Source organism: Dromaius novaehollandiae, chromosome Z (assembly GCF_036370855.1).
Source record: "Dromaius novaehollandiae isolate bDroNov1 chromosome Z, bDroNov1.hap1, whole genome shotgun sequence".
In the NCBI taxonomy this organism is placed as follows: domain Eukaryota; kingdom Metazoa; phylum Chordata; class Aves; order Casuariiformes; family Dromaiidae; genus Dromaius; species Dromaius novaehollandiae.
Window position 1 is genome coordinate 44,075,642 of NC_088132.1, and position 22,411 is coordinate 44,098,052.

Below are 22,411 nucleotides of genomic sequence, written 5' to 3' on the forward strand. Positions count from 1 at the left end.
TTCTAGAACAAAAAATAAGCTTTCAGAATGCTATAAAAGGTTATTTATTTTAACATTTATCTTTTAAAGAGTTTGATCAGAAAACCCAGACCCAGACCTACACAGACAAGAAATTTTGGGGGGTTCAGAGTAGCAAAACCTTTCCACATAAACACATTTCTATTCCAAAGGAAACACTTCTAAGGATAAGATGACAGATCAATGTCAATAAACTAGCTCACAGCCTTCACACAGAAAGGCTAAAAATATAGGTTACATATATATATGTGACCCTGCGACTCATTTTACAGCTTACAAAAGAGGCAGCCATCAGACAATAGCACCTGCTTATGTTCAAACTGGGTCAAGTCTGAATCACTGTTTAGATCATCATGATCGCATCCTAGAATAAAATATCTTAAAAGCCTCTATGACACAGAAATAGCTTTGGGAAAAACAAGGGAGCATTTTAGACATTTCTAACTATGGTGTTCTTTATGACACTAACATCAATCTCCCCCCTTCTTTCAAATTTGCTCAAATATTTCTTTAAAAGAAAAATAAAATTGAAATCTCTGCCTGTTGTCTCCTACCTAATACTACCTTTTTTATCATATGCTACAGGTTAATCATAACTGAGGTAGAAATCCTTTTATTTTCCTCTAATGAAACAATCAGTAATTGATTATTTCTTTGTATGTTACTGAAATTGTAGGGTTTTTTTCTTTTTATGAACACATTTTCCTATGCCGACATATTTTCTGTATAATCACCCTGCCTGGCTATTAGAGAAAACATGGCTATAAGTCCAGAACGAACAGTACAAATGCAAGATCATAATCATTTTGCTATTGATTTCAACTCAATTTATCACTTCACACCAACATTTCTACTGCATTTTATACTGTGATTTAAATGGTTTCAATACAAGAAAGGTTAGTCTTTAAAGAAGACAGAACAAAAAAAACCACTAGTGTAAAATTTAGTTTACAATTCCTATCTATTTTCTTCGCAAGTTTAAAGAACAGTAAGCTATTTAATAATATCAACAAGATACTGAACGAAGAAGTTTACATTCTAGGCCTCAATCTTTTACAATTTCACTTTTGGGATGAGAAGATTTCTTGCCCATTTTGATGTCCACACTGATAGGAGCGCTTTCAAATAAGTGATTAAAAAGCTTACATGCCAAAAAATTTGGGGAAAAAATGGAAAAAAAGATTTTTGCTGTTTATAGTGAGCTTCCAGTCAAATTAACAATTAACAAAAATCATAAAGAAGAAAGAGGAAATTTATTCACACTGGAAATTTTCAAACTTTTTTCCTTTTCTTTTTTTCTTTAAGATTTCCACTTGTTCCCAAATTATGATCGTGGCATGTTTTTCTTTCTGAGCAGTGCAAAATGCTCTCATATCCTTCATCTTGCTCTTCATGTATACGTTACTGTCCTTTTTACTTACTCCATCCCTCCCTCTACATAGCAACCTATTGAAACTGAAGTTTTTCTCCAGCAATAGTAAATGAAGCTGCTGCCTTTACTAAAGTGAAAAATTAAGCAGTGTTGTATTACTTCCAACTTAAAAAAAGACAGTCAATGAGAAGAGAATATTTTTGGGAATTATATGTTAATAACTAATAGCTTACTTAATATTGTATTTTCACATATATTCTGAGCTCAGAATTTGTGCACTTTTTATTTTCCATCTTTAAACAAACAAAACATCTTGCCAAGACATTTTTTTCCTCCTCAGGTAAAAGAGAGGCACAATTGTGGATCAGAAAGGAGGGCAATACATTTATTGATATTCTGAGACATTTCCCTGCAGAATACCACTCAGCCCTGCCATTAGCCTTAGTGAAACCTGATAAATCTATTCCCACATGCTAATAGACCATATGAAACCAAAACTACCTTCAAGGAAAATTATTATGAAAAATGAGTATTCCATTTGAAAACAAACCTATAAAATTAAAAATGTGTAGACTTGAAAATTATAAAATAAAAGCAATCATGCTGGAAAAAACCCTCTCGCCCTTAGAAAGAACATGACTGTGTACTAAGATCATTCTTATTAAATGTAAAAAAAATTAAAATTATTTAAGATAAAAGAAATGAGTGCAGTTATCCCAGAAACAGTAGCAGATGTCTGTGACAAGCTGAAATCCCTCACTAGCAAAAACAAATAGACTAATTTTATTTGAAGCACAAAACTTGGCATTCAAGATGCAATTCATTCAGACTTTTCATTCTGTTCATGAACAGCACAGTATCAGAAGTACAAGAACATTGTGCCCTTTTTTTTTTTATTTTCTTTTCTCAGCTGATTAAACTTATATTTCTTGCTGTTATAGACAACTGATTTGTATGTTGTCTGATAAAATCCACCACCTTTGGTGGATTACACTTCCATTGTCTTCTCCTGAATCCCCTACCTCTCTGTATTTTCTTTGTAACTATACTTTTTTCTTATGTTACCTTCTACTTTCTCTTTCTGAGAAACTATAAATCATTTAAGTGATAACACATTAGTAACAAGTAACTTGAACTTTGCTAAACTCCTGGTTGCTTGAGGAAGCATAGGGTTTTTCTACTACTTTTTTCCAATGACACTAAAAAATTAATTTTCTCTAATTACATACAATATTAATTAAAATCCTGTCACCAATTAATTATGGGACACTGTTTTTACAATAATACTACATTTAACCCAAGATATGGTTTCACATTAAAAGCTTCAATAAGTTTAAAATGTATAGTATGAAACCAGGTAGCTAACATTATGTTTTTACATAGACTACATTCTATAAAAGAATCAGTACTGGTCCTTTTTCTACCCTTCTTCTAGATTCTATTTTGCATTGCTCTGTTTAAAAGAATTAACAAATTATTTTATATGTATTATCATTATTTTATAATGCGCCTTCCATAATAAGGCAGCGTACGCTGTTGATGAATAACAGGTTTGAATTACCAACTTACAAAGTTAGCAATCCATATGGCTATGTAATTGCCAGCAGGAAAAAGTTGAGCAGCTAACCACTTTAAGAGCAAATTACTAATTCATGAAACAAATTTTTTCTGTACATGCATGGCGGGCTTTTCTAATGCATAAGAAATTGCTAAATCACAACACACACACAAGATTGGTGTATGTATTATGTCTTTGAAGCTCATTTAAATAATGCAGGTAATCTAAACTACATTTGTTACTTAGATTTGACTTTCTGCCTCAAAAGACCCAATTCTTATCTCGCTTCTTCCAAACATACCCCAAAGCTTCTCTAAACCCACCTATACCCAAGTTTACACAAAATGGAGTTACAAAGTAATTTGGACTTGTATGAAAGTTAGAATGAAGCAGATAGAGCCATTAGTTAAAATGATACTTTAATTAAAGCCAATGACAGTACTGACACTGCCTTTCCCTGATTTCATCCTAATATTTTTTATCTTGAGCCTATTGTTTAAATTTTGTTCTCTTCTTCCATGTTTTCATCTGAGCAGTTGTAGACAGATTTTTTTTTTTTAATCATAACAAATTGTATGATACATTCAAAGTCGAAGGCTATGTCTGACCTACATGAAGAACAGAGGTCATAGCAACATACATTCTAAAAGGCTTTCATTATGAAAAGTGTTGCATGTTTACACCAATTAGAAGTTTTATAATACAAAGATAATAACAAATTAGAGATTTAATATCTCTGCTTTTCCTATAGCATTTTACATATGTCAAGCACCTTTCACAATTCTCATAAGAAAAGTGCTTCTGTCCTAATTTTCTCTCACTACCGTATTTATTATTCTTCTCCTTTATCATTATATATAATCTTACTATATATGTATATAATTATTTTATATAATACAGTCAGTATGTATGTGTGTGCATGCAACTGTAATCTCTCCCACGCATCTTAGATATTGTTTAGCTATAATACATTGGCCATAATCTAACAGTGACTGGTGCAATAGAAGTCCTCTTCATTATAAAATTTTCTTAAAAATGCTATTTTGAGCCAATAGTTCAGGTTACAAGACCACAAATCAAAAGACATTTAAAAAAAATTCTCCTCAATGTAGGATATCTTTTTTGGTGGGAGTGGGACAGTCATCTTTTCTACTTCTGGAAAACACAGACGAATTTTTTCAGTAGGAAGATATACAAATAAAATATGGTGAATTCCCCAAGTATGTAAGCAAGTATTTCAACTAATCTTTCAAGACTGTATTTGGAAACAAACGCGTAAATAGGAGTTATACGAAACAAGTTTTCTTCCTTTTGTCATTTTGTTTCATAAACTGTTTTTCATACTTGGGCAACAACATTCTCCATCCATTGGGGAACCCGAACAACAGTCAAGCAGAAGTAAGAGATACTCAATGACTTCACTGGGGTAGAAGCTAGACGTATAATAGCTAATGACTTAAATAACACCAGTTCTTGTGGTAGTAGAAGTAATAATAAAAAAAATTTCTTATGCTAGTGCCTGTATAATAAATGTAGGGAATATAATTTTTGCAATGATGAGTAAAACATGCCTGACCATCTGACCTACTACAGATATAAATAATATACAGCATTACTAGTAAATCTATCTCACAGGAAATGGTATCTTTAAAAGCAGAGCAATCTGGGAGCTGCAAAGAATATACAAATTCCTTTTGTTAAATAATAATTTAAAGTTGTTCTGACATACAACTATGCCACAATATTATACCCATTGAAAATCAGAACAGTAGTTTTTATAATATCATTTTAATCCAGCCTTCTATGTAAATCAAAATGTGTGGTATTTCAGAAAAAGTTTTCAGAAAAAAATTCTACTTAAGCTGTAAAAATAAGAGAATGTAGTACAACATGACATTGTTGATACTACTCACCGATGACGAGCCCAGCATGGATTTTGGAGATCTTATAATTCCAGCTATAGAGTGACGAATAGTGTCAAACCTTGAGACTTTGTCCTTCTTATCCTAGGAGGAAAAGTAATATCTCCAGTAAAACCAAGTAATACAGATCAATACAGATTTACCTCCGAGCACTGATAGTTGAACTGTTGGAAGGTATGAAATGTAGACATGCAGATTTTGTTTAAGATAGGGACTGATTCTCTACTGATACAAACAAGCAAGCTTGGGTCAACCTCAGTGGGATTATGCTAATGCATACTAACTGAAAGGCTGAAAAATTCTGGAATTCCTCAAATACTTTTGTAATTATTTTAAATACTCCTATTGTTAACTCTAAAATTAGAGAACTGAAATGCTTTTTTTGCAAAAAAAGCAGAAGACCTTTTTCTCAAATGACCTGTAATACTTGTGAAAAGATTATTGATTTGAAACCATAATAAAAATACATAATAAAGCCCATAAGTGCATACTTGCATTATCCTTAAATTCTGTTTTTTTCTTTTATTAATTTGTTCTTCTATACTAATGCACTACTTGCAAATATTAATACCAATCAGTGCAACTGATAGGATCCGCTTGTTTTCCAATACTACAATAAACCATAGGGGCTGACATCATTCTCTGTGTTGAAATTCCATAAGAACAGGGCTATTCAGTAGAATTCAGTAAAACTGGAACACTGAAACAGCCCTTAACCATCTCTAATTAAGTGTAAGTCAACAGAAAGTCCAACATGCTTATAACTTGACTTAGGCCAAGGACTGTATATATTTCCTTATCTCTGATTTATTGTCAGCTCTCATAATTAAGTATCAAAGAATCTTTTCAAAAACACAGAAATGTATTTTTTTAACACTGAAAAACTTAGTTATTCTCATAATTTCATCCTGGAAACAGCCAAGGTATTCTGATGAACACTTTCAAAATACTTAAACCTGAAGTGGAGAGACAACACATTAATAATCTCATTCTAATTAACTACAGGTTAACTAAACTGTAAGAAATTGAAAACGGAGCCAGAATACATCTACCTGGTAGTGTTTCAAAAAAAAAGATTGCTTCAAAATTTTGAACATTCTTTCTTGACTGAAGAAACTGAAAATTTGATAATGTAATAAATGCTATTTCAGTTTATTCCAAGAATTCTGAATGAGCAACAAAATCTATTATGTCTGTATGTAGAATATAGCATTGTTTGAAAATGACTCCTGAATATAATTAATAGTATATAGGCTAAACATTATACAATTAAAATAAATTTACTTATGTAGCACCAAATTTCCACAGTATTCTGTAATTTGTATGCTAAGAGAAGAGAGAATGAAAAAGGACATTCTACACTGAAATAGCCAGAAGGCTAATAGGCAGTTTATTGGTCACTGAAATTAACACCCCTCAACCATGCGTCCACTTACCCATAATAAAATTTTTATTCAGAGTCAAGTAATACTGCTTGTCAGCTAATTTTCTGATAATAAAACACTCTGTCCTTAGTTCATTGGCAAGCTGTTTCTGATTTTTTAAATATTGATGGATTAAGTCAGCTACTTAAAAAAAATAATAACGAGGGAACATTGTGCCAAATTTTGGTTGCATGCTTGTCAGGCTTGGAATGATCAATCCATTTCATACATCTCTTCACAAGTGAGGCACAGGATTTAAGTATGACTAAATGTCTACTTCTCACATGACAGAGGAAAAAAAAGTCACCAAAATATGCATGAATTCCATTATGCTTTCTCTAAACCAACTCAGAAGTTTTAATTTTATTTTATACTGATACTATGCTTATCTAATGACAACAAACTACCAGTAAGCTTTTACATTCATCAGTTTGTCCTTATCTAAAAATCTTTTTAACAAGGTTTCCAACAGAGACCTCATCTTTTTTTGAGAGGATAATAAAGATATTGTTTCAATGCAATAGAAGAAGAAAAAGGTAGAGGGACTCTGGTTAACGCACAGCTCATCTGACTACCACTAAGACTCATGAATTGGACCTCCCCACAAGACTTTGCTAAGGATCACAGAATGATGGTCTTATTGTCTCATTAAATAGAATGAGTATTAAAATACAGATTTAAGCCATAAACTTTGGCTCTGCTCAGTATGTAATACATTCATAGACACTTGTCAGCATTTTCATAGCACATTCCCTCCAAAATATTCAAAATACTCTGTATCTTACAGGAATCAAGACTAACAATTTATTTCCACAGCAAGCATTATCAAATATATGACAAATACAACTGTAGCCTGTTCTGCATTTCTTTACATTTTTAAGCATTTTTAAGGCAACTCAAATACACTTGAAGAGCAGCACCAGTGATCTCTTACTGTATTTCATCGTCATTGCCCAGCTGCAGACCACCTTAGGAAGAGCTATTAGATCCTGTAGGGAATCAATTTTCACTGAGGTACTGAACAGTACATACATCAGGACTATGAGATTTTTCTATGCACATTAGGTATAAATCATTCCCTAAACTAATATAAGAACACAACCCAGAACAGCCCATCTACACTTTATTATGCGTACTGTCGTATTACTTAAGTCAGAGTGTTTTTTAAGTCTGCTTTCCAAGGAAAAACAAAATATGCAGTCTATCAGTTCTCTCTCAGCCAAGTCCATCAAAATGTAGCATGGATCATGAAAGGAATATTAGGTTAAGATTTCTGAAGGAAGCCAACAGTGGAGACTGTGTCCCCAGAAAGAAAAGCTCATTATAATTCCCCACAACCCCCATTCCGATAAACATCGGCCCCCTGACCGAGCAGCACAACCGTGCTGGCCAGGCAGTCAGCACACAAGCTTCAAAAGCGAGCAGAACACACACTACCATTAGACCAACAAACCTGTGAAGGAAACTGGAAAAGGGTTGGGAGTTCTGCAGCAGGGGTGCAATGCAGACTGCAAGTGTTGGCAGAGGATAAGTCTGTAGGAAACCAAGGTTCATTAATTCCAGTGCTCGTGAAGCAACTTTCATTATGATTGGCAATACAGTTTTTCTTCCTAGAATACAGAATGCAGCTTCTAACATACCGTAACTGATTTAGTTTCATTCTAGTTTAAATGAATTACTTTCAGAGGTACTAGCAAGATGGTAGCACAATTTGTCATTTACTTTATTTTATACTACACCAATTTCATCAAAACGAAAACTAATCCAAGGTCTGTAATATTTTATGCAAAGTTTGAGTTACTGGAGAATAAATTATAGCTTACAATTAAGAAGTTAGATACAAGGGAAATATATACTATCATTAGAGAGCATTTTAAAACTATTTCATTGACTGTTTAAAATGCACCTGTGACATGAGAGCGAGTCATGCAAGGAATGATGAAAAATACACTGATTGATATTTCACTTTTAAGACTAGCCATATTTCTAATCACCCTCCAGAAGGATTAAAATGAGAATTAAAACGAGTCTCCTCGAGACCTGGGACTGTCATTTAGATTAAGTCACAATTTTTTTATCCACTAGATAGGTATACATGGCAAAATGCAATGCGCTGTTGCTTTTATTTATGAACAATAGAGAAGGAGTTTATTAACATAAACTACTAATTTTGTGAGGAATTGATTGACAGCAACTAGCATAACCATCAGAGTGCTTTGTCATATGTTCCAAAGCAAACAATTATGCAAGCAAGAGTGTTACCATTCTACCATTGAGAAGAGAGAAATTCTGAAACCCTATTCCCAATTGTGTACATCTCAGCTACGCTTCTCATTTTGTTTTTTTCCTTCTTAGATGCTCTGAAGAATTACCTCAGCAATTTTAAAGAGATGACACACTATAAGCCAATCACTTCAGCACTCTTACTTTCCTTTTTTCTCTTCTGAATAGATACAGAGAGAAAAATGAAGCATAATAAACCACAAAGAAGTCCAGGACTAAGGACATCTGAAAAATGCAAGTAAAGCACTCCCTATTTTGCTTGAGGATTACCTATTAATTTTGCTGAAGCGTATCTTTATATATGACATACAAAAAGTGGAGCTTCTGTATTTTATCTGGTCACTTTGGGGAGTTTTGCGCAACATGAAGTACTCTCCATTTTGACAGACTTCCACCATAGAACATAGACTTTCCACTATAATTGCTAGAGTCCTGTGGACAAAAATCTCCCTTTCGCCAGATATATTGTTGTTTTGCTGGGCAAAAACACAGTTCTCCAGGTCTTGGGGTGCATAAAAAAAAAAATGCAATACACTCAGAAGTGTGACACAATCAAAATGACAGACCATAAGAATCGTATTTGCAACAGTATTTGGAATGAAGTTGGGCAAGACAAAGTAACAATGCAAAAGATCTTGCTCAGATTGAACTACATGATATAGCTCTTTAGCTGTATGAAGCCAGAGGAAAGGCTGTATATTAAAGCAACCCCCCCCCACCACCATGTTCTTTAGAAAAGCAGGGAAGTAAGAAGCTCGAGAGAGATCCAAGACAAAGATAAAACAGAATTAATGCTTTTGAGGGTCAGGCAAACAGTGGCATTTCCTGTAGTAATCAAAAGCTAGAAGGTTAGAACAAGGGAGACAACCAACAATGCAGCATATGTTCAATTCTGAAAAAAAAAAAAAAACAAGAAAAACAAACAAAAAACCACACAGCCAGGCATGCACATATACATCATATAGATAGGCCAATACTTTAATATTACTCTGTTCAAAGAAAGACCTGTCCGATGGTTAAGCTATTAACCATCAGCATGCGTACAGCAGTTGAACGTGGACTTGCAAGTGAAATTAGAGAACTTTCATAGGAAATTTAGAAGGAAACATGGAGGGTCCTCTGACAGAACAAGAACACACACACTCAGAAGTAAAAGGCAAAAAATTTCAATTGGAATAATATGATCAGTGTTATCTAAAAGGTGAGTGTGAAAGTACCAGTTCTGAGATCCAGCTAGGAAATTGGTCATCAGAGATTTTGATGAAAATGATTTCAGTAAAGTGCAAGAGCTACAAGCCCAATTGCAAAAGCTCCAAGAAAAAACTAGAAGGGAGGAATTCTTGGCAGTTATTGCAAGTGATACATTCAATGAACTTAAAGATGAAAGAGAGAGATTAGACAATATCTGCCAAAGCAATTAATACCCAAGATGCTGTCATTTATGTAAAGTGAATGCTAGCATCACTTCTGGTTTGAAGATACGATTCCTCTGATGAAAAAGGTGTCAGAGTAACATCCATTACAAGGCTTCAAATTCAGATAATGTGGAGAATAAGGACAATTTTTGCCCTTAGAAGGCTTAAAGACATCTGGAATGAGAATGGAGTTCTGTGATTTATCCAGCAAGAGTTCTTCAAAGAAGCTTTGGAGAGAGAGAAAGTAATTTTCTAAAAATGATCCTCTGCATTAGTCGCTTCAGCAGCGGAGATCAAAGTTATTTGGGAGAGGTCCCCAAAGTGTATAATGAACTTGGAATATGTCAGTAATGCTGGCCTGTCTATTGATGAATGGACATACTAACCATAAAATCTTAGTGACATGTCTCTTTTAAAAGTATTAGCACATACTAATGCTTAGTAACAGACCTAAAGGAGAGGTCAAAAGCTGAAGCCTATTGAGAACTGAACATACACAGCAGAATATGCCTGACATTCCTGAATTCTACTCTTTGATTTCAGAATACTTATCTCAAACTCAAAAGGCTGTTTTTCCTTCTCATCAATGACAGAATTGAATATCTCAGAAAGATCACATGTACAAGAAACACATGAAGAATTATGTAATGTTTAGCAGGCAAAACATCGCTTAATAGATTATTAATATAGCATCCACACATGGAACTAGCTACTGGCTGAACATGAGCCATTTGTCTGAGCTGAGCAATCATCTATCTCAGGAGAAGCTTCCAAAGAATAGTGGTATGTATTTTCTGCTTTGCTATTGCAGATATCTAGAACTGGGGCAGCAACCTGCTGAGCCATGAAGTTGTAACATACAGTTATTAAAAACTGGAACAAAGCTAATTAAAAGCATCTCAAATACACAGTGAATACACATTTCTGAATAAGCTCTTGTTTTCTCGTTTTAAACACAAGAAACCCCTTTCGAAGCAGCAGAAATGATGCATAATTGATGCATACATATCCTGTACTGGATGTAAATTAACAGTCCCCCTAGAAGGTGGAACTGCAGTGGGTAGCTTGAAAAACAGGACTAGCTGGCATGAAACTTAAAAACAGGTATATTGGGTCAGACCAAAAAATCTATGCAATGTCCTGACAGTCTATAAGAAAAGGACAGTGATAATTCTCCAGAGCACTCCCTTGGCCTCTAAGAATTTGTAGTGTAAGGACTTCCTATACCAGATGTGATGTTTTCATATGTAATAGTCTTGGATGGATCTTCCTTCCATAAATTCATTCAGCTGCTTTCTGAATCCATATAAATTATTATTATCCACTGCTGCAGCAAGCAGTTGCACAACTTAATTATATGTCTTTGAAGAGCGCATTTGTTTTCTTGTTTTGAACCAGCTGCCTACTATGGCCATCTGATAGCGCCTACTTCTTGTTTCAGAAGAGACAGTGAACAATCATTACTCTCTATTCACTTTCTCTATGTCACCCCATATTGTATAGACCTTTGTCACATCCCCCTTCAGCCCAGTCTATTTATTCATTACAGAAGCTCCTCCACATGTCTGCACATTCTTTTGACTTTCTCAATTCTCCTATATCTATTTTGAAATTGAGTGAGTTGAAAATATACGTGGCTACATGGAGCTAGACTCTTCTAGATAGTACACAGCAAAAGCACAAGTGGCAACAGACAATTGCATCACGGAAAATTTTGGTTAAATACTGGAAAAAAAAAATTCACAAGGAGGATGGATCAAACAGTGGAACAGGTTTAATGACCTTGGAGGTGCTCAGCACTCGACTGCAACAACGTCCTGTGAAACTGGATCTAATATCAAAGTTGGCCTTGCTTTGAACAAGGACTTGGACCAGATGGCCTCCAAGAGCCCTTTCAATTTAAAATATTTTGCAAGTCTACGATATTTGGGAAGCAAGTGCACATCGATTTACACAATAACATAATGTGTTCTTCTCTATTCTCTGTGCTTTCTTCATAATTTCTAGCATATTTTTTGGTTTTGATCACTAATTAGAAAGTAACCTGACATTCTTAGGAATACTGAGACCTCATTCTCGAGTGGTAATTCAGAGCTTATTACTGTGCATATAAAATTGGTATTTTCCCACACCATGTACAAACCTGAGCACCAATGCTACAATCTGGTCTGCAGTAAGGCAGCTACACACTACGGTGTTAGTATTACCAACCCCAACCCCCAAAAGCTCCCCAAAACCCAAACACCATTAGCAAAATATGTAATTCAGAGCAAGTCAAGTATTTTTTGACAGTAAGGTGAAGAAATTCTTTATTTTGCTCCCAAATAAAGTTTCCTGCCAACATGAAAGCAAAAAAAACCAGGGCAGTCATTTATGCAAATATTAATCATGACTCCCATGCAAGAGATGCAAACCACAATTAACAGAATCTTGGAGGTGCAACAGTGCCTAGGAAGCAGGTTTTTTGTGGTCCAGAGAAGCAGTGATAAAAAAGAGCATTAAACAAGAGACTGGCATACCATTTGGAGAAGAAATCCTGAAAACCTTTGGCAGTTTTTACTCAGCAAAGTCTTGGACTTTAGTAAACACTCTGCCTAAATAAATTCAAGTTTACAAAAAGGAGCATAAATACTAGGATCTGACTTTTAACCTTCTTTTTGAATGACTATCCCCAGGAAAGAATGTAGAGTGAAGCTGAGAGAGACTGCATTATATTTTCTGTTTTTAATTAGAGCATCAACAAACCCATTTTTCAAGCTACATATGAAATGCCAGCGAAATGTCAGCTTCATCTCTGAAGTGATTAGTAAATCATTCCAAACACAAAAATATGTATTAGTGGTCTTTAAGGAAGTAAAGAGTACCTCTTAACGGTGGCAGGCAAAAATGTTTTCAGAGACATGGGACATTTTATTACTTATATGTTAGACAGACATTTTAAAGATGAGATTTAGATTTCACCTATTTATTATCAAGAATGTCAGCTGTGCTCTAGGAAAGAAGGCGATTCAATGTACATTACCTAAGATGAGGTACTGTAATCCTGTCCCTTGCAGTACAAAACTATTTTTGTAGAAGGAAAAAGCAGCCACACAAAAACTTTTGAAAGGCAGCTAGAGTGCCTCCTTGAACCAAGGAGTTCCTGCCTTGCTTAATACAAGTATATCTGTGCCACTAATCCCTAATACATCTCTACCCATGCCAAACACTTGATCACATAATGAAACCAAACAAAGGTGAATGGATTTCAATAGAGACAATTTAACAAACCAATCCAGACTTCTGCAAGCTTAGATGCAAAGTTAGAATGAATATATATTTAAAAAAAGATTATGTCTAAATGCCATTACCTCATGAAACTATTACAGGCAGAAAGAAAAACAGGGCAAATTAAAACCTAGTCCTCCAAAAACATAAGTGGGTTTGTAAATTTACAGATATGAACATCCCACTGATTTCAGCAGCACTGTTAGTAATCAGTAGTACTATTATTAATTCAATGTACAAATTATGCTATCATTTTACTAGTTTCAAGTCATCAAAAGTGATCAAATTCAGGTCTATACAGAACTTGCTACAGTGAAAAGGGAAGTATCTGGTTATAACATGACCCTTCACCTCTGTGTTTACTACTACCCTGTCACAATAGAGAATCCTAGAATATATATTTAAGGTCTCTCTTTTTATGCTCCTGTGTCAGTACATCAGGTTATAATAGGACAACATATAAACAGATGTGCTCGGGCAGGCCAAAGGTCCATCTAGCCCAATATCTTGTCTCCAGCAATAGCTGAAATAGCTCTCCCATTTTTTTCTAAGCAGCACCACCTCTTGCTAAGAGAGATCACCATACCAGCTGTGAAAAGCATGGAGGCAAGGCTTGTACCGAGGCAGAGTTCAACTTCTCTTGCACTGGACTGCAGCTTCCAGCAGGCCACACACAACATCTGCTTCACACTCCTAGATGCACTGCAGTACCTGACGATCACAAAACCAAGAAAACCTACATCCTCTCACACCTGCTACAGCTCACCATCCAGGACAAGATGATGATGAACTAGCTACTGGACAAAGCCACCATCTGCCAAGGACAGTGTCTTGCTCAATATGCAGGCTGTGTTGCTGCTTTAGAAAACCAAGAACCACAAGCCAAAAGCAGTGAAGGAACTGCTGCCTCTCTTCCAGGCAAGAAGTGACCAAAGCAATCTGAATTACAGTCAAGAGCGGATACTAGGTAAAAGTAGGCAAATGAAGCAAAAATTATACTTCTGCAAAAACTCTCCCAGTCTCCAAACATTTTCACCTTGGTTCCGAGAATTCCTGAGCCAGATATAATTTTTAGCCTTAGAAACTAGAAGGAGTTTATGGATTGGCAGTCAAATATAAATCCTCCATTTTACTTCCATGCTAATAACATCAGAATGAGCAATCAGTGAGATCTCATGAATGTGACTTGAAATTTCAAGTTTATAACCATAAATTTAAAAACATCATAAAACTCAAAATATATTAGAGGGAAAATGTTAAGAGATCATAAAACATGCAAAGTAAACCAACTGTGAGGAAGTTTTACGCTTTCATCATCTGAACATTATAGTTTGTCAGGCAGCTATGAAAGCACATGCTTTATTAGCTGCAAGTACATGTGTGCCTACAAATCATTTAAACTTTACAGTTTTTATGATTTTTTTGACGCAAAGAGGCTAGTTTTCCTTTGTAGTTTATTACTGTATACACACAGCTGAAATATTTTCCAAAATGTATGACCCAAACAGTATAGAACAGAGAGATACAGTAGCACTAGAATTTCTGCCTTAGAATTGTAATCAAGACCAACAGCATAGCCATCATTTGAAGAGATGAAGTCTTCAATTTGAAATACATTTTAGAATTGGTAGAATTATATACATGTGATCTTGTCACTTCCCCTTCAGGTTAAGAAAAAAATAGTAATGAAATCTTGATAAGGTAAAGAAGAAAGGGATTTCTGTTAAATACACACAGATAGTATGTTGCATTAGGGACACTGGAAAATTTTATCTCTATTTGACTAAGTTCTGATAAAATATCAGGTGATAATTCTCCTCTGCCCAATACAGATGTTACTGTAGAAAAGTATTTGCATGTCCTGAAGTTTTCATACACTCAGTTTTTCACAAGAAGCATGAAGACAGATAGTGGTTTCGGCACCTATCAATAAAGGATAATATTCTGTAATTATTACCTCAATTAGCAGTTGCTCAGATGAATGGTAAAATTTTACATGACCAGTAAGTAGCTTAACTTTTAAAAAAGTCAAATTCTAACTCTTCAAATGGATAAATGTTACTTAAGGATTAATAGATCTTCACTACAAACAGTGAATTAATTAATATAGGTAGAGTCATCCCTGCTGAAGTATGCTCAAGAGAGCCATCAAAATAGGGCAACTTTAACAGAAGAAAAGTTTGGTGAAAATCAGCTATACGGGGTAATAATAAGAAGCCACAGGTGAAGAACCTCTAGCCTAAGTTTGGCATAAGGCATGGGACACTACAGTTATACTGTGCAGGTGGCTGAACGACCAAGACCAGGCATACAATGCACCTCACAATGAACTTGGCAGGTTAAGGAGGTATAACTACAACTTCTTAGCATTTTTATGTGAAGATGAGGATTGTTGAAGATGAAAAGTGTTGCACAAAATGGCCAAACAACCTCAATTCCTAACGGTCACTAACTGAAGTAGGAAACTAACGATGAAGGTGGTCCGTAGCTACCACAGGGCCTTGAGGAATCCCTGGAAAACAGTGTACAAGCCAAAAAATGGCACCTAGTGATCTTCACTCACTACAAAATTAAAATAACAGGCTTGTCAGAAATCTACCTTCACATAAGAATCCTGCAGACTGAGACACACAAATGTGTGTCATTTTTCCCTACTTGTAAAAAAATGTTACGGTTGTGTTTAAACTCCAAAGTTCAAGATACAATGCCAAAGCACATTTCAGCAAGGCACAAACAATTAACTGTTTTCAGTCCTTTATTCCTGACCTGCAGGAATAAAGTCTTCTCTCATCCCACTAACCAGAAGAACTACAAAGCATGATCTCACACAGAGAATCTGTGGGGCAACTTGGAGGGAAGGGTTCAGAAAGTAGCAAAAAGAAAAGCTACATCACATAGCCACAAGCAGGTGAGTTATTGCTGCCATAGAAGCTAGTCATAAGATACCCCAGAAAAATACAGGGAAGATTGAAACTGTGCACCAGGTATTGGGACAATGAAAATGACAATTTGGCTCTTTCTTCCTACACATTTTTTAAAGCAGAGTTCCACCTGTCCTCAATTCAAGCAAATGTCCCCTCCAAAAGGATATTCTTTAAACAGACCTGCATCTCTCAACTTTGGCATTTTGCATCCAGAAGGGAAGGCACAGACAGAAAACTGAAGCAACTGAGCATGATGCTTTATCAGCTGCATAAAGTGAAAACTTAAGCATTAGGAAGTAGTCGTCTGTGCTTCAGCCACAAAGGCAGAGAGAGCACTGTCCCAACAGAGAGTTAGAAACACAGCATGAACTGAATACAAAGTGCTGCTAATGACTGTGCTTAGTATACAGGTCACTTTAATTAGAATGCATTAATCAGTAAGAGAATGAATGACATAGTCTTTCCGGATCTCATTAAATTTACATTAAAAGAGCTATAGTTTGGATTTGGTTGTTTTTCAGTCATAAATACACAGAGCGATTCCCACTACAAAAATGTTCCTGACAAATCTAGTGGTCAGCTCCAGCTTTTAGGCATTTAAGCCCAAGGAAATCTGGTCCCTGGAAGAGGATTACAGACATTGAAGCAAATTACCTTGAAGTATCAACAGCTGCTAGTGGAACAGGGGCCAGCAGTCAACATGTAAGGAACAGAGAACAAAAGCATCCTCTCTATTTCCTGACCTTGAAATTCACAAGTAGCCATATGTCCCTCCAGAGCTCAAGACACCAAGAACTAGAAACTCAGACTTAATCACTGCAAGATTTTGAGGCTCTCAGACTCTGGACAGGGACTCAAAACCCAACTTCAGCAGAAGTCAAAGCCAAGCTACAGAAGCAAGCACTCCAGCGTGTGTGTGTATGCATGTGTGTACACTCAGAGCGTCCCCCTACTCTCAAGGGAAGTTCCTACAAGGCTGGGAAGAATCCAGTCTCACCAGCTACATGAGCTCACCACAAGGATTTTGTCTGTAAGTTTATTCAACATACTGTTTCGCCCGGTTTAAGGATTTCCCCCACCCTCCTCCCAAACTGGCACTTACCAACGAGCATCTCTCTCATGACAACATTATCGACCGGCTCTAATGAAGCCACCCTGGCAAACTCTACAACTTCAAGCTACTTGAAATAGTATTATGCACGTTATATGACCTGGCAACTGTATCCCGTTCAGAAACAAATACTGAAAGAGAATGCATTTGTTTTATCACAGTAAAACTGAGCTTCATGGAATTAATCACAAACAGCTTTAGTGAGAGAGAACAAAATATGTTCTTAGGCAGATCAGCATTTACATCAGTTATATTAAAGAATAAAACTAACACTTTCATAACAAGATAAAGAAAAAGATTTTGCAATATGACTAGATTAAAATCTGCTCAGCTATTTCTGTTTGACAGCCAGCACAGTCAGAATTTGATGTTTGTTTTTAGCTTTCACAGGGCCCTGCAGCACTTTATTAGTAAAATCAGTGTGCATGTTAATAGATAAGATGATACAGCAACTTCATGGAAGCTACAACACACAGTTGTAGCAGATAATTTGAGCTAGACTTAAACAAGGAATCTTTGCAGGATGACAATTTAAAATTAAGTTTTCTATTTATATGAATAACATATACTAGCATAACTACTGGAAATATATTAATATTTTTGTTCGCAACACACACATAATACACAAATACCCACCACTTCTTCAAATAAGGAAGTAGTAAACCAACATAGCTTTAGACATTTCTGCACATTAAGTAAACATCTTCACAAACATCTGCCACTGTAAATAATAAATTAACAAAAATGTTACCAGTATTACCCAATTATCTATTTAGGCAGTGTTCCAAATCTACTCTGAGTAAAACCTAAAGTCACTACTCACAGCTGAACTCACTTCACACCTCAGATCACAGCTTCATAAATCATAAACAAAACCAAGACTTTTCTCCAAATACAGACATCAAGGAGGAAAGACTTCTCATGCAAGTCTTAGTAATGGTACCAGAGCGTAACAGATTTCAATCCTATCCAAAGCAGCATTCATAAATTGTACCTAGCACAATGAGCCGGAACGAATCAGGTAACATTCCTCTTGTAGAATTCCAAAAAGACTTTCACTTGTTATTCTCAGTGGTCAAGAGAAGAAATATTTCACTTAAGTCAGTCATTGTTCATTAAAAACGGAGGGCCCACAATATCCAGCCAAGACATCCCTTCTGGAAGTTCATCAGTAATTCCTAAAAAACATCCTCATGCTTCTTGTCAGATCAAAAACCAGTCTTCTGTGACAGAAGAGACTTCCTCAGCTCCCTACCCCCTCAGAGAATCAACACTTTCTCCAGATTATGGGTACGCAAGGCTGGTAGCTATGTATGACTCAGGGTATCCATCTCTTAATGAGTATGTTGAAGAAAATGTATGCATCCCAAAGCCTACAATATCCCCAGGATGATACCTTAACCATCTTTCTTGAAGATCCTTATTTCCTCATTAATTTTCACCAAATACTGAAAAGACACCATCCCATTACCACTCTGTTCCTGAGACACTTCAATACCAAGATCAGCTTCTAGATACCATCATGCATGTAAAAAAAAAAAAAAAAAAAAAAAACTTGCAAGCAATATATAGAAATCCAGAAATCCTATAGACTAAATAGCTCAACGAAACAAAAGCAGCAAGCACCTAAAATGCAATGAAAAGCCTCTGATACACAGCTGCAACTTCGTATACTACCACACAGGCTCTGAACAGAAGTCTCATACTGCACGCATCAGTGATCAAAGAGGAGGATGTTTCTCCAAAAGAAACACCCTTCAGAGGAAAACTGTCGTATTTCTGAGAAAGTCACTTGATTGCCACATACAAAAATTACTTGAAGACAAATCATACCTCCGCTGATAATACACATTCAGTTGTCATGTATTACCATAGCCCAGAACTTGCACTAACAATTATTAAACAATTACAATTACACTGTAAGAAGATCCTATGAGGTAGGAGACGTTCACAACTTCCACCTGCAGGTTCCATGTGAATAAGTTAGCCTTTTTTTTTCCCCCCCCCTAGAGTTAAATTCTCCTCTTTCTGCTACAATAACAATTAATTTTACATTGAACCATTTAACATAGACAAATTAAAGTTGTACCAACAGTCCTGAACTTTCGATTTCCTTGAGGACTGCTGTGCCTGTTTCAGACTAACAAAGGGCTTGTGTACCTAAAAGCTTACCTTTTTCTTTTTACTATATAAGTTAATCTCTCTGAGCAAATCTTGCATCGCTTAAAAATAATACAGAATTCATGACCTCTTGTAATTCAATGTTATCAGTCAGCTCAATGTAATGCCTGCCCAGTCATACATATTTTAAATCAGCTTCTCTTATATTGTGACATTCTTTGCTCACCCAGAATGAATTCAGCATAATAATTAAAAGTTCAACTACTCTAGTTGCTAGCACAAAAGGAAGATGAAAATTTCAAAATACCACAACACAGAAATTGTCAAGATTGCCAAGCATATATTTTTTAGGCTCCCTCCAAAACATATTTAAGTTTCTATTTTGCTCTCGCCTACCTACAGTTCTTTGTTTTCATTTTTATCAATCACAGACACTAAATAAACACTAAATATATGCTTCCAGAGATAACTTCAGCTATCTTAGACACTGTAAAGGTCTGCATTGTAGCAGTTTGCCAAAACTAGTAGATATAATTTAAAAGGGGAATGAGAAAACTTTACATTACATTTAAACCCAAATATTGGGCTGACTTTATTTTATCTTAGTACCTGAAGCCAAGATTAAGAAATAAACCAAGTAATTCCGAGGCAACCAGGCATTTGCAAATATAGCCCTTAATTCTTTAAATTCTCAGTTGATATCATGTGCCCTATATTTTTCTTTAATATCCTACTAATGCTTTGATTTAGCACCTGATAAATCACTGTGACAACATATATTGAAGGCAGCAAAACCGTAGTCTCAAGGAAATACTCTCTCTAGGAAATCTGCTAATACTAACCACCTGTAAAACAGTACCTCCATCTTGAAATTACCAAGTTAATTCCATTTTCTCATTCTATCTTTCAACTAACCTACAGAGCAAAAAATTAAAGCAACCGTTTCACTTGGTAAGCACAGATCTATCAGTATATTAGTGTCAGCTGCTGAGGGCATGATCAGGCTGCAGGGAACCCAGCAGCCCCCCAGGAACCCTAGCCCTGCTCTGCCCGTGGGCCCGGCTGCTCCATTTTGGCTCAGGCCTGGGCACCTAGTCCTGGTCCCAGCTACGTTGCAGGTGCACCCGTCTGCACCCCCATCTCCTGGATGAACCCCTCAAATGCATTTTGCGGCTTGTCCCCAGCCCTGGCTCCCAGGGGGGACTTTGGACCCATGTCGTAGCCTTGGCTCCAGCCCCATGTTCTGCTTGGGCTCCCCAGCTGGTCCCTGTTCATCACCCTGCTGTGTTGGGGCTGTCGATGTGCCGCTGCCAGCACCCGGCTCTGCCCCCGCACTCAGACCCAGCAGGAGTATGCCCCGTAGGTGAGGGTACCTGCCAGTCCTGGCTTGCCTGCCCTCATGGAGCGGCCGGCCCTTGCTGCTCCTGGGCAAGCAGCTTGGACCCAGCTCCTCTTGTATCTCTGGGTACTGAGTACTGAAAGAGCACAGGTTTCAAAGAGCCACCAAACTCAGGGAATGAAACTGGGAAGACTACTTCCCAGTAATTTGATTCATGCATGTCACAAGTTCCTGAAATAAATAAAAAGATACATTGAGACAGAAAATATCTATAATCTCACGTCTCTCAAAAATTTTGTGTTTACTCATTTTAATAAAGCTGCCAAAGGTTAGGAAGACGTCAGATGAAACACCTGCTCCAGCTGGTTTCAGTAACTCCTAAATGGGTTAATAGAATAGAAATGATTTGACTGAAGAACTCAACTTGCTCAAGTAAGTGCCGATTAGGAATCATAGGACCAGTGAGGAGCATGTGGGAAACAGATAACCTAAATTCAGCATCTCATAGATGTTAGATTTAAACTTTGACCCCAGAATGACATCCTCTACTTTCTATCCAGCTGAGGGAATCATAATACATTCTGGAAGAGGGCATACTCTTCTTTTTGGCAAATTTCTTTTGTTGAAGGCATTAACTGGCAAAGGAAAAACTCCGAGGCAGCCAAGTCTTTCTTGGCTGCTCTATCCTTCCGGGGATTTTTGGTTTGTTTTCTTGTTTGTGTTTTCTTCCCCCCGCCCTTTTCTTTTTTTTTTTTTTTTTTTTTTTTTTTTTTTTTTTTTTTGAGTTGTATGGATCTATATGCTTCTAATTTCCATATAGTGAAATCCTTTAACTTCTGCAATTAAGAAGCTTAAATAAAACAAGTTAAAAAAATTATTTTACTTCCAGAAAAAAAAAATCTGCATTCACATTCAAAAAACAAACCTGTTTTTGGCCCCCACAATCTTATAATTAGGAAATACATTTGACAAAAACAGAAATAATTCATGAGAGTTCCAGCGGTGCCCCAAAATTAACAAGCTTTAATCACTCTTCAAGAATGACATTTTTCCATGCATCTTGATTGTGGTACTCCAGGCTTTTTTCCTTTTTAGGCTGAGCATCTTAGTTTTAGAAACTCCTGGACACATACTACTATCTTAACACATGTCATTATGCCTTTCTTACATTACACATTTCTTATACTATCCCATGACAACAGTCAAATACAATATATGCTTCCTTGTGGCCTCTTTCTGAATTTTCCTAGAAGAAACTGAAATCAGTAATCCCCAAAATTTTTGACTGGATTACAATGACTATCACATCTCACACGGTAGTGTGAGTATTTTCAGGTAGTGTAGTATTTTCAGGTAGAACCTGAAAATAAGTGTCTGTAGGAGAGTGGGATTCGTTTGTCTGAATATCAGTATCCAGCATTTTGCATAGCTTAGGATATCCAAGACATCTACATGGGGCTGGCAGACGTGAGTCACAGCTTGAGATCTGCCAGGATACCTCAAGCAATCTAAAAATGGCACTAATATTTACATCCAAGCAACTGGATCCTATCCTGACCAGAAATATTTCACATTTTTTGTATTCCATGATAACACAAAGGAAAAAAACCCACAGTGATATCTGAAACATGCTATTTCATTTTGCCCACTGTTAAAG

General features: G+C 36.1%; 1 protein-coding gene across 8 annotated transcripts in view; it reads right to left on the reverse strand.

The window, feature by feature from the left end:
* Positions 1 to 22,411, reverse strand: part of LOC135324785 (tyrosine-protein kinase Fer) — a 183,670-nt gene that overhangs the window by 101,332 nt on the left and 59,927 nt on the right. For all 8 annotated transcript variants that reach the window (XM_064501705.1, XM_064501704.1, XM_064501703.1 and 5 more), the window contains one exon: positions 4,862 to 4,954. In XM_064501705.1, coding sequence (XP_064357775.1) covers positions 4,862 to 4,954 — 93 coding nt within the window. The remainder of the gene's footprint in view (positions 1 to 4,861; positions 4,955 to 22,411) is intronic.